The following is a 13,409-nucleotide window of genomic DNA, read 5'->3' on the forward strand; positions in this document are numbered from 1 at the left end:
CCATCACCCTGACTTCAGCACATTTGGAGCTAAAAATATATCATTATTTTTAAGGTTGGTAACATCAGAAGGGTGAAAGAATGAAAATCAAGAAAGAGAGTGCTTACCAAATTTTAGCGCATTTGGGTTTTTTTCATTACATGCTTTCTTCAATTATGTTGTAACTGATTCCTTCTCTTAAAGAGACCTCTATCCCAATAATAATAATTTGTTGGTTTGAAAAAGCTTCCAGGAATTAGGGTAAAATGTTTTAGAATTAATCTTCAAAATACACACATTTAATCAACTCTAAGCACAGGGCCTGTTGTAGTGCAATGCAAAGTTCTTTGTGTAAAAACTTAAGTATAGCAATTTAGGAATGGTCAGTTCTTAACTCAGAATGGATTTTAATGAACTTTAATTAATTTGAAAAACGATTAATAAAAACTAAATCTCATGTTTGTTAAATATATTCTCCTAAAAGAATCAGCACACAAAAATAAAACAAATATAAATTTTCCTGTCAATACTGCAAGATGGAAATTGGTCTGATATATTGGGAAAAGAGTGTTTCAATACATGTTTATTTCCCAAAAGTACTATGGAATTTCAGTAATTGGCATATGGATAAGACAGAGCTTACAGAAATGCAAAACACTGAATTTTGATTTTAAAGTTATAGTCTGTGCACTTCACACCTGTTCCTCATTAAGTAGTGACAATATTTCACAAATAACATTTTCACTAATCAAATGTTAATTTGATAGCCCATAACATTCAGATATTTGAATCAATATTTTCCCCTTCTAAGAAAGAGGAAAGAACACACTTTTCTGCTAGGGATGACTGATATAAACTCCCAAATTTATTCATCCTTCTCTCAATATTTACCTAAACAGTAGAAACTCCTTGTTGGGTATGTAATACTCCTTAAATTGTAGAGTAGAGAAGGTATCGTTGACAGCCTCACGAGAGAGAAATGGAAGGGCGCTCTGGGAGCTGCAGAAGCGGAGCTTCCATTTGCCACCTGGCACAGGCTGGTCACCAGTGTGTGCTTCAGCCACAAAAGTGTATCCTTTCTGAAAGGGGAAAACAAGTCATTTTTATGTGGCAAAACCACTACTCAAAAGGCACTCTGTGACTACATGCAACACACTTTTTGTCCATTACACTTTTTTATATAATAAGATGTCCTTCATCAGCAAGAATCTTATAACTCCAGTCTACTCTAACTTATGGAGCATCTCTTATTTTAGCAATTTATATTTGGCAAAAAGGTACATGACAAGTTAAATCCAATTTCATCTAACTGGAAAGCTGGCAGGTGTTTTTAGGGGCAGATACAACCAAAGTCCTGAAGTCACTTTCTTACCAAATTATTTCATGCTTTAAAATGTGCCTTCATGCTTAGGGAGAGTGAAAGTAGGGGTGGATGAGTTGGTTGCATGGAAATTTAGAGATCAGGTTACTTCAGACTTCAGTTTTCAAATTAACATTTACCCTAATTTAATAATGCCACTGCAGATATAGCATGAAACTACAAGATATTTATGTTATTTTTATTAATATATTAAGAAAAATATTTCTAGTATTAGAAAATTCAAAAAATAATAAAAAAACGCAACACACAATTAGTAAGGCTGATGCAGATTTAGGTGCTCTGTATGAGTCCTGAGAATAAGAATATGAGGAGCCAGGATATAACATAAAAGATTCAAATTTTGATTATTTTGTATTTGTGAAAATGAAGGCAATGTGAATGTGATTACTTGAAAGGCAGGGGCAGGAAAAAAGGATATAAGGAGTGAAATGGTCACTTGTAATGTTGCAGTAGAACCCAGCATTAAATCCCTTTTTCTTGTAGTCTGACTATCCCTACTATCTCCATATTTCAAATATTAAAATTTCATGTTCCACCCAAGAAATCGTCCAAATGAAAAAACTTTGAAAGGCTCTATTTCTTTCAGTCCTCTTCTAAATTCTGTTTAGAGAAATCACCATTTACCAGCAAAAAGCTTTGTTGAAAAATCCTTATAATAAATAGGGTTGTGATTTCAGGACTATCCAGTAATTCAGGGCTGTGGCTCCATGAATACTGAATATTTAGAATGAAATTGAAATAAATTATTCATTATTCCAATTTGTGCAGTTGTAGCAGTAAGATGCTTTACAACCTTTAATCACCATAAGGTAACAGCAACCACTCAGAGTAACCATTCAGGAGAACTCACTTATTTAAACATCTAGTTAAGCTTAGAGTCACAGGTCTCTCTGTTCTTATCAAGTACACCTGCAAACGAAGAAGGATTTATCCAGATATTCAACTGCTTTCTGACAGCAGGGCATGTATGAGAAGAACAAATTCTCACCATTTCTCTTGTATACCTATCTATTAAGCTAATGTTATACTATCCTAATGTTCACTAAAAATATTCATAAAATTCAGACTTAGGACCAAAAGTTTGTTTGAGTGGGCACTTTGTGAATACTACAAGCAATTAGAAAACACAATAACTGAATTTTGTGTCTGGTAGGAAGATCAAGTCACTACTGAGAAATAAGAAAATATATGTCAACAACCTCATTAAATTTATGTCTCTTTTGTAAATAACCTTCAAGAGGTTTTACTACTTACTTAGATACCTTGTTACAATTCACTGTCTCTAGAATCAGAAAGGATTGTTTTCTAATATACCACCCAAATTAACTTTATGGCAAAGTAAGATGAATCCCTTACATCCTTCTGTGTCTAGTCAAGAGAAATATCTGAGCAGTGTCCTTGCTCAAATAGACTTCTATTTTGTAGACTAAATATGGTGGTAGTGATATCTCTTAAACTCTTATCTATGTAGGTCAGCTGAAGCTTGAGTGCTTATCTCCATACTTTTCTACAATCTGTTCAAAAGACTTGTGAATAATACAGAGAGTATAATTAAAAAAAAATACCAAGAACTAAAACAAATTCAACTGTATCCAGCAGTAGGAAAAAAAAACACCAAAAAAAACTTTAATGCAGCCCAAAAAATCCAAATAATGCTGAGCAAGTACCCAGTTTCCATCTAGATTGTAAAGACTGCAAAAAGAAGACAGACTTTATTTCTAGTGTACAGATTTTACCTTCATTGTCAATCATTCTGAAATGAACTTTAACGTGTTCCAGAAGTGTCTCTGCAGCAGAGTAACAGTATCTGTTGACAGGATTCCTTTTTATCTCTGTTGTAAATTGCTGAGTCATAGTTTGGAAGCAGAACTGGTAGGTGTATTTTTTCCAAAAATGACTTTTTATGTAATAATACTGACATTTAAGAATTCAAGCATACTGAATAATTTCTTGCTTGATGTACTACATTGTTGACTATTTTTTACAAAATATTGTTACAAAAAAAATGTAACAGATTAAAGTAATACCATTGTATTCTGTGTTTACTAGCTGCAAAATGTCTTGTCAAAGCATCGATAGAACTTTCAAAAGCGTGTGCAGCTCCAGTGAAACAATAATCAACTATTTGGAAGTAGGAAGAAACAAGCTAAATTGGAGCGCATGCGGCTATGTCCTTACTGAGGAACTCAAGAGCTCAGTGGCTGAGAAATGCAATAAGAACAAGTTAAAAAATACAGCATGCCTGCACAATTCTGTTTTAATACTCTAAAAATCACTCTTTACTGCTACTAACCATATTTAATATTACAAAATATCAACCATTAGTTTAGCAAACAATAACAAAACTGTGGGTTTGAGAGGGTTTAAGAGAGGACTTCCTCAATAGGGAAGAGCAGGAATCCAATGAAAAGGGCCTTTTTTTATTATTTTTTATTTTCATCAGTAATTGACAGAATCACTAGGGCTACTGTGCTCTACCCTTGGGACAAAAATATGTACCTTTATAATTTCTTCAAACTTTTTATGGCCACAAGTCAAACATTGGCACAAAGTTTACTGTGCTCAGTGTTATGCACGATAAACAGGAAAAAACCCCAAAAACAACAGCAGCTGGAAAGAGTATAGAGGAGAAAATAATCAAAAGTTTACTAACAAATATTCAGCACAGAAGCAGATCAGGAGTGGTCTCTGTTCAAACTTGCAAATAAATAACGGTGTGCTTTTAAGTAGAACACTATTAACACTATGACATAGCTAAAAGTCTCCATAGAATTTGGGCACTGTTTATTATTTTTAAAATTATACTTTTCACAACAACTTCTTGCATTTACCTTATTTTTGGGATAAACATGAGGTGCCACTTTGAAAAAGGCATGTGGCATTTCCTCCTGTGTGTCATTATCAAGAACATGAAGTCTACAGGAAGGGATAGTGGTAAACACCTTTGTCAATATAAACATGTCTTCTGGGACAATAAATATTTCTCTAAAAAAGAAAAATTAAATTATATTAAAGTTATTTTCCCAAATAAAAGGATATGTGCAATACAAAGCAAAAAACATTGCCAGGATTTAACCCTGGCCAGCAATTAAGTACAATGCAGCTGCTCACACACTCCCCACACCCAACATACCTGAGGGAAAGAATTGGAAAGAAAATACAAATCTCATGTGCTAAGAACAGTTTAACAATATAAAAAAAAGATATAATAATAAATATTCTAATAATATGAATATTTTAATGATTAGGACAGGGAGAGAGAGTAACAGAACTTAAAAGAAATGAATGATGCTCAATACAATTGGTTGCTACTCACTGACCAGTGGCCAGCCTGTTCCTGCACAGTGATCAGCCCCCTTCCAGGTAATTCTCCCCCATTTTATATACTAAACAAGACATTCTCTGGTATGGAACATCCCTTTGGCCACTTCAGAACAGCTGTCCTGGCTGTGTTTTCTCCCAGATTTTTGTGCACCTCCTCACTGGCAGAGCATGAGACTTTGAAAATCCTTGACTTGGGGTATGCACTCAACAACCAAAACATCAGTGGGTTATCAATATTGTATCACACTAAATCCAAATACACTGCACTCTACCAGCTACTAGGAAGAAAATGAAGAAATTAAGAAGAAAATGAACTTTGTTCCAGCCAAAGTCAGAACAAGTACATGCCAGAATTTAAGGAAAGCAGACAGATAAGTAAGTTTTTAAGCAGGTTAGTGAAAAACCAGAGTGTATCAATACTACTTCCTCATAAGAGTTGTATAGGACTTTGTGAAACTCACCTGAAAACCAGAAACCAGGCATTTGGTGGTTGATCAGCATATGTTACTGCATAGTCAGTGAAATACATCTTACATGATTCATCGTCATAACAAGGAAACTTTTCAACTGAATTAAAGTTTCTTTTAAATATTTCTCTGGAAAGCAGAAAACAAGATAAAGACTTCAATCCAATCAGGATGGCATATATATATATATATATATATATATACTGACTTTTACTTAATGCTGATCATGAAGAACACTACTCTGCATGAATGTAAAACCACAACATAAAATGTGCTACTAATGTTTCTCTAGTAGTTGTTCACTCTTAAATAAAAAAATCATGGAGGGATCAGTTCTTTCAGACCTCATGGCAAATATATACACATATTTCTATCCATCAGTTTACATGTGACTATAGCTGCTTCTAATATCCCAAGATGTTACGGCTTCTACAAAACTTTACCTCTTTCTTTTTTTTTTTTAAATAAATATCAGTTAGCATAACTTCACTTTCTTTATATTAAGTTGTAATCCTAAAGCTGTAGAATCATTAGGATATTAAAATCTCTTTATTTAGTTTTAAAACATTTTGGAACAATAAAGTAATAAAACAAAACTTATTGGCCAAGGTGCTAGATTGTTATGTTAAAAAGAAATCTCTCAGCTGTTAAAAAAAATTAAGCACAAGCACATTAGCATGATTTTAACACTCAAATGTATCCCTTAGGACAATGCCTATGAACCCCATAAGTTTTATAAGTTTGAAGGCAGACTAAAAACTGCATCTCATCTTTGCTGATGTAGAAATGCTACAAAGCTAAAATGGAAGGCTAACATTTGGAACAAGGTTGTGGTTGCAAAGTCCTGATCCCACCAATGTACACAGGTTTTACAAAATTAGAAACACTAAAAGGTGATATGAAATTATACCTGGTGTGAGTGCTGCTCAAATTGCTGGTTATAAGGAATGAGGATTTACATCCACAGGCAGTAATTATTGCCAGTTTTCACTCCTCACCCCTGGAAGAACTGATTTACTGCTAGATCAGTTGTGTGAACACTTGCAGAGAGATTTTTGGAGGACTTAATGGAAATATGTGATCCCCAGAGAGTGTTAGGCTTCAAAATGACTTAATGAACACTGTTGAAATTAGAATAGACACCTTTCCAAAAGCTCTAATAAAATATCAGGGAAAGCATATAAATACACCTACTACATTTCTACTACCTAGAAATACATCTACTTCAAGCAAGTGAGACAAAAATGTCCCGTTGAGATAATAAACTGTGGACAATTACATAGTAAAGCTATCTTCTTTCTACTGTCAATCATGATTGCTTAACAGATAGCACAAATAAAAAAAATCCTTAAATTAACTGGTTAACTGTTTAACTAAGGAATCCGTATCAGATCTATACTTATTGAGCAGCCTACCAAATACTAAAAAAATTAAATACATGCAAAAGGTAATATTTTAGACCAAAAAAATCAGGAAGAATCTGTGACATATCTAAAAATTAGATTTTACTCATGTAGGGTACACAGAATAAAGCATAGCATATATTTAGTAAAAAATATTTCATCCCTTCCATCAGGGTTTTGTAATTTTGACACTAATAATGCTCTTACCATGCTTATTTTGTGAAAAAACAGTTTATGACAACTGCCTGCAATAAAATAGTTTAATTTTTTGCATGATTACCTTAACAACGTTACAGCACACTCTTCAAAATTTAACTCAATCATAGTCCACAGGTTTTTCAAAGTTTCTTCAACATCAGTGTTTTCTTTAGTACCTAGAGATAATAAAATAAGTTATGAAATATAACAATTTTGTATTGTTCTAAATTTACACCTGCCAAATACTTCTGAAAAATATGACTTATACAAGTAAACTGCCTTATTTACTTGGAGTTTTACAGAAGTCTCACTGAGCTCAAAACTGTTTTTTCCTTTGACAGAGTATTTTCCATTCATCACCATCTTTGTACTTTTAGGCACACCTACAGCTGCAGAAATTATGTGATCAATATTTTCTCCAATTTACAGTTTTTTCACTGTAACATGTTGCAGTGATATTTGGCAATCTCTGTCTTCAGAGAAAATGCTATTTAACTGCCAGCAACTTTCATTTGCAGATACCAGGAAGGGGTAGGGATGCATCTAAACTATTTGTGTAGCTAACAGGAAAAGAATTGGGCAGCTCTAATGGGTAATTCACCCCATCCATGTTGGATAACTCACATAACAGGATGAGATGTTATCTCAAGGTGTCGGCTTCTATACATGGAATACAGATGAAGACTAGACTGATTTGAAAGTTTTCAGTAGTACAATACAAATCTTGGTTTATTCCAATAAATACCTTATCTTTTTAAAAATAAATATCACTTTTTCTAACCTAAATGTGCGTGGATTCAAGCCACAAACTTTGAATGTTGGACTAAGGATCTTCTTGTTAACCTTTGGATATCAGCCTAAGAGACTGTTACTATGAAATTTCTTTCCTCCTGTGAGTACTTAAAAATTCTAGCAAAGCCTTTTCTTATCTGGTCTTTCTGAAATGACAAACTAACAACCGGTAAGTACAAGGCCTATATTCAATCCTGATCTTTGCAACTTTACTCAGAATTTTGTGGTTGTTATCTTTCTATCTTTTGAATTTGTTCTTTCTTCCTGGGCCGTGGATACTGTACTTGGACACAGTATTCCAGCTGAGGTAATAGAATTGCTGAATAGGAAATATGCTACAAGTCCTAAACTGCTATGCAAGATTCCTCTAACTATATGCACAAGAATGATGGATAGTATCAGTACAGTATCTTTGGAGGACAGCATCAGGCTTTGGTACTGTGTTGTTCCACTGACTGCTCATTATGATGCTTAGGTTCTTGTGTGATTTCCTTTTCATTTCCAGAAAAAAACCCTTAACATTTATCCCAGCTCTGACCTAAATCTACATTATTACAAATTCTGGTTTGGTATCTATGCAAATCTAGGGGGGGTGTATCTTTCATATACTTTTTAGTATTATATGTGCTAACTGAGTGGTTAGGAATACTTAAGAGAACTACAAGTTCTATTTCATTAGTTTCAGTTAATTTTACCTAGATATTAATTAGTAAAAAACTCTTAACAGTGAAGATTTTAATAAGATGAAGCATGAAACATTTTTGAAAGGCATTTATAAATGACACACCTGGTTCTCTGCTCTTCAGTATTTTCCTAATATAGGTCCCTCGCCAGATGGCTTGAATTCTGAGAGCTGCTGCTTCTTCTTCAGATGTGGGAGTTCGATTCTCACAACTACTGAGGGATTTCTCCTCACTGATCTCTGAAGGATTGGAAGAATGAGTAACATCAACTAAGCTGGAATTCCTGTTCCTGTTGCTTTCTGAAACAAATTTAAAAAATAAAAAACAAACAAATAAACACAAAACAGCAAGAGAGTGATTTCAAGCATAAATCTTCTATGATGGAAATATCACTCTTGCATTTTTTTTATCATAAGTTGGAGAAAATATACTGTATAATTACACAGTCAAAATTTCAGCTACTTTGCTAGTTACAAATATCAAATAACTTAATTTTTCTCTTAATGGACAGCTATTGTAGGGCATTTTTTAAAATCACATCTCTTACTGTAGTTTCAAAATGTTCTTCCAATCATGAACCCAGAGGATACACTAAAGTCTGAGTCTGTACACAGCTCTAAAGGGCTTCACAAGATTTTAATTACTTTTGCCTCTCAATCTGATAATTTTATTAAGTAACAATTTCAACACCAGTGTTGTTCAAAACATTTTTTTTAACCTTCACAAAGGAGCCACGGAATAAGGGTAAGATCTATGATAAAAGGGAGAGCTCATATATTGGACTGTATGTTATCAAGGAGTTTTGAAGTGCAACAGAAATCAGTGGGTTCTGACAGGTTAGCAATGAGGTCTTTGAAGGCATTCTTGCCTAGAAATTAGCATTCTGGGAACCATCAGAACCAGGACTTAGGGAAGAGTGTGGGAGCAACACTCCAAGGCGCCAATGCCAGAGGGGTAGTTTGGAACTGCACACATATGGAATAAAGGGAGCAAGACAGTGTGACAGGAAGGAAACAGTGCTGTAAAAGGAAGTACCAACAAACAAAAGGAGAAGTGGATTCTGCTTGAAAAATGTAGACAACATTGCAGGCAAGCAAACTGTCTTTAGATATTGCCTTCATCAGCCAGATCACACATTTCAATCTAATCACTTTTACTCAATATTGCTAAATCTGGCTGTGTTCTCAAGCCATCATTTCTTGTCAGTATTGTATTTTCATACCCTAGAAAGCCTCTTTAATGCTTGGGGACTGGAAGATTACACAACCCCACTTCAGAAGAAACCTCATTAGAAGTCAACACTATGAATGGCACAACCACTTTTATAAAACAGAAACATATAATCAATCACAGAATACAGACTTGAGTGTACCACTGAAGGTCATCTGGTCCAATCCCATATACAAAGCCAGACGAATTTAGACCAGGTTGCTCCTGTTCTTGAATAAACGTCCAGTCCATTTTTTAATACTTCCATAACAATGGAGACTCCATAATTTAAGTGGGCATTCTTTTCCAGCTTTTGACTAGTCTCATGCTGAAAACAGTTTCCCTAATATCTAACTGGAATTTAACATGTTCTAAGATGTGTTCTGTCTGAGCATCTCCAGAAAGGTTTTGGCTCTTCCATTCATTCATCGCTGTAACACACTTCAAAGTGAATTTGTTCAATCTAAAAACTCATCTATTTTACAATTAAATAACCCAGTGGCAAGATGACTTCTGACCTCACTAGTCATTCTCTTCATGGAAAGGAAATAGACTTCGATTTTCAGCTCATGCTTTGGCTCAGAAAAATGAATTCTGCTGCAGAGCATACATTCCTCATATAAGGCAAAATAATGTATTGTAAAAACAGTTGTATATATGAGCACACATACACACAGATTGACCTAATAGGTAAGAATATTCTAACGTGGAGCAGGAATCAACAATATAGAAAAGTAAATACAAAAAGTATTGGTGTGGTGTTGCCCTGTGAACCAGCTAAAAAAGTCATCCACTAAAGATGCCAAGTAGACCCCATAACTAGAAGTAAATACCTATAACTCTAGAAATAAAACATTTCATTTGTGAGGAGAAACAATATATGAATATACAGTAAGTTAGTTAAATGTTAAACTGTTTCTGAAAACACAAATATAAAAAATTTGTTTGGACTGTCACACAAAAATCAATTCTTTTTATAGAAACTTTTAGAAGTTACCACAGATCAGGTCAAAACCCAAAAATTGAGTATATATTCCTATATTCATAAGGAGGTTCTTTTTGTTCTAATTTTTTTTAAACAACATCATAAGAACAAAAAAATTTTTTGCAACATTTAAGGCAAAATAATGAGGTCTTAAATATTCTGATCTTTCAAGGCTTTTTAACTTAACATTTCTTAATATTTTTTCTTGTGAGCAGAGAAATGTATATTGTGAAATATTTTTAATCAATCAGTCTTGAGCTAGTGAATGCTTTAAGTCCATCAGTATTGAACTAATGGATATTTCAAATTTGACATTATGATTGGAAACAGATTTGTCAAAAATCTCTGACACACTTTAGCTGTTAATCAGAAGACACTGTGCTAATAATAAAACCGAAACTTTCAAAGTAGCCTAGCAAGACACTGTTCCCCATAAAATCACTGCAGTTCCTGGAGGCAATGTAGGAATGATTTTTTGAAAAAGAAGTATTTTGCATGTACTCAAGAGGCATTTTACATATTCAACCAAATAGTGTCAAACTTTCCCTCACCCCTTATTAGAACTCCAGTTCAAATCCAAAGTGCAAGAAGAAACGAATGTTCAGAATTCTCTTTTCGTTCACACAATGCAACACAACACAACCAAATAATCAATCATCTTAACCTATGTTTCTGGAGGAGCGAGAAGCTTGTTCTGAAAAAGAACTGAGCAGGACATTCCAAATACAGTTTCACAGTCAAGATAAGCTTATAGAGAACAGCTTGACTTCTAGATAAAATTTCAAACCAGAAGGTTTTAAGAGAACTGTACACAAAGGGCACTCCACTTCCAACTTGAAAGTTGGAATTTATCCACAAGAAAGAAATGTAGCCCCTGAAATGTGCCTAAATGACTGTTAAGTGTTTGAGACTCTTGAAAATCAGTGCCACAGACCTCCACTGACTCCACTGGTTCAATATTGGGCCCAATGAAACCTAGACAAGGTAAAAAAAGAAAATGTGCAACAGAGAGCAGGCAGGCATCCTGATATGCTTCCTTTCCCAGGAAACATCACATACCTCTGTAAATTCACTACCTCATGATTGCCCAAAGTTCTGCAGGGCCCCTTTATTCACTCTCCTCCCAGAATACAACAGAAGAACCATGCCATGGGGAAGCACTCAGCTTCAGATACTTCCATGTTTTTTTCAATGTTCACATGACATGGTCTTCCACTTGTGTCTTGTGGCTCTTCTGCTAATTGCTCCTTGGGGATGGATGATACTTGGCAGTCAAATAGATATCACTAGATCATTTTCAGGATGGCTTCTCAGAAACCTCTGCAGCCATGACCACTAACTGCAGTAAACCATAATATCCTTGCCCTTGCTAAATCTTGAGATTAATTCAGCACACAGTGAAAAATGAATATGCCAATATAAAATGGAGGTGCTATTTAAAAAAAAAAGCTCAGATTTGACCTGATATACTTGCAGACCCAGATGACAGAAATATTTTATTCATCTCTTATGGTAGTTTACACTGATGTCTGTCAGGTTCCAAAAGGTTACAGCCTCAGGTCTTGACAAGATTTGAGCAACCAACCTGACAATGCAGCAGAGCTAATGTGGGGGCAGGGCATTCAGCTGATGCCAATCCTTCTAGGCCTTTCTACAATGTGCTTTGCAACTGGTATTTCCTGCTATCTACCTCTTTCCCCTGACAGTTCACTTGGTTTATGCTTTATTTCTTTATGTTTCTGGAAGGAACCTGAACAAAAGCATGCATTTACTCCAAAGCAATCTTTATTAAGCAGGGCAAAATGCCAATAAAGGTCAAAAAATGTCCAATATCAATAAAACCAAAGGGAAACAATTACCTTTCCAGTCCAATAGGGATCTCCTGTAATTTAATTTTAGAAAAGCAAATAGTTTAAAAGGGTATATTGGACACTGGAAGAAATAAAACTGAAACAGAACTTTCTTTCTCCATATATTTTTTCCACTTTTTTGATTCACTGCCCAACTCATAAAAAATATTCTGTCACAGTGGATCTCATACTTTAGTAATTTAAGAGATCTTTGTTACAACCTGTCAACTGTGCTAATTATTCAAATCTATTTAAAAAATGTCTTCTAATGCTGACAAGTGTTTAAGGGTTTTTTTTTGAATGCAGAAATCAGTAGCACAGTAATCTTTAAAAAATGCGACAGGTGTTGTTTACTTTAAATGGTTTGATAAATGTCAATATGCTGACCCTTGCAACATACTCTTGTCATGGGATGTAATTCTCTGAAAAATACCTGGTGCCTCATAGTAAGAATAACCTTCAGATAAGAGGAGATTCAAAGGAAAGTTCCCAGTAAAGAGAGACAAATAGACAAATTATATGTGCTTATAAGTGCTTTCTTAAAGGGACAAAATATTACAACATTGTGTCAGTAAAGATATTTGTGTAAATATCTTTAAATTTGAATTTAGTTTTTTTATACTACTTTTCCAGAATAAATGACTAATCAAAGGAAGTTAGTATCATTTTTTTTATCAAGTAGAAAGACCTTATTCTGTAAGTTCACAATAGACAAAGCAAAAGCTAAGTACCCATAAAAAGCCTTCAAACGGTGATCGCGTCTCTTCCCATCAATCAGATAAATTATTTTTCTGTTCTGATATGAAATCAAGTACATAAGGCTTTTATGGTTAAACTAGATGCTAACATTAATAGATTAAAAAGTTATAGAGACTGAAAAATAAGTCCTAAAATGGAAAAGAGCCATATATTTGGTTGCCAGGCAAACTTAATTCTAACTGCGCAAAACTCCAGCCTGCATAAAAAATGAAGCAAAGAAACAGTGGGAAGAGAATTATCCCATATTTATTGTAATAAATATGTTGGCCTTCCAATGGCTTCTCTCAGAGTATGTTCAGGTACACAGCACTCCCTGACACAGGCTGGAGAGGAGGCAGTTGGTGCTGTAGCCAGTTCCACACTATACGGGTATGACTAG

The 13,409-nt window shown here is 34.4% G+C and overlaps 1 protein-coding gene across 1 annotated transcript in view; it reads right to left on the reverse strand.

Moving 5' to 3' along the window:
* ADGB (androglobin) overlaps nucleotides 1–13,409 on the reverse strand; it is a 98,910-nt gene that overhangs the window by 23,786 nt on the left and 61,715 nt on the right. Inside the window, exons 21-25 of the mRNA XM_036381260.2 lie at nucleotides 8,332–8,526; nucleotides 6,835–6,928; nucleotides 5,146–5,280; nucleotides 4,192–4,345; nucleotides 871–1,058 (exon numbers count right to left, since the gene is read on the reverse strand). Coding sequence (XP_036237153.1) covers nucleotides 871–1,058; nucleotides 4,192–4,345; nucleotides 5,146–5,280; nucleotides 6,835–6,928; nucleotides 8,332–8,526 — 766 coding nt within the window. The remainder of the gene's footprint in view (nucleotides 1–870; nucleotides 1,059–4,191; nucleotides 4,346–5,145; nucleotides 5,281–6,834; nucleotides 6,929–8,331; nucleotides 8,527–13,409) is intronic.

Source organism: Molothrus ater, chromosome 3, assembly GCF_012460135.2.
Source record: "Molothrus ater isolate BHLD 08-10-18 breed brown headed cowbird chromosome 3, BPBGC_Mater_1.1, whole genome shotgun sequence".
Taxonomy (NCBI): Eukaryota; Metazoa; Chordata; class Aves; order Passeriformes; family Icteridae; genus Molothrus; species Molothrus ater.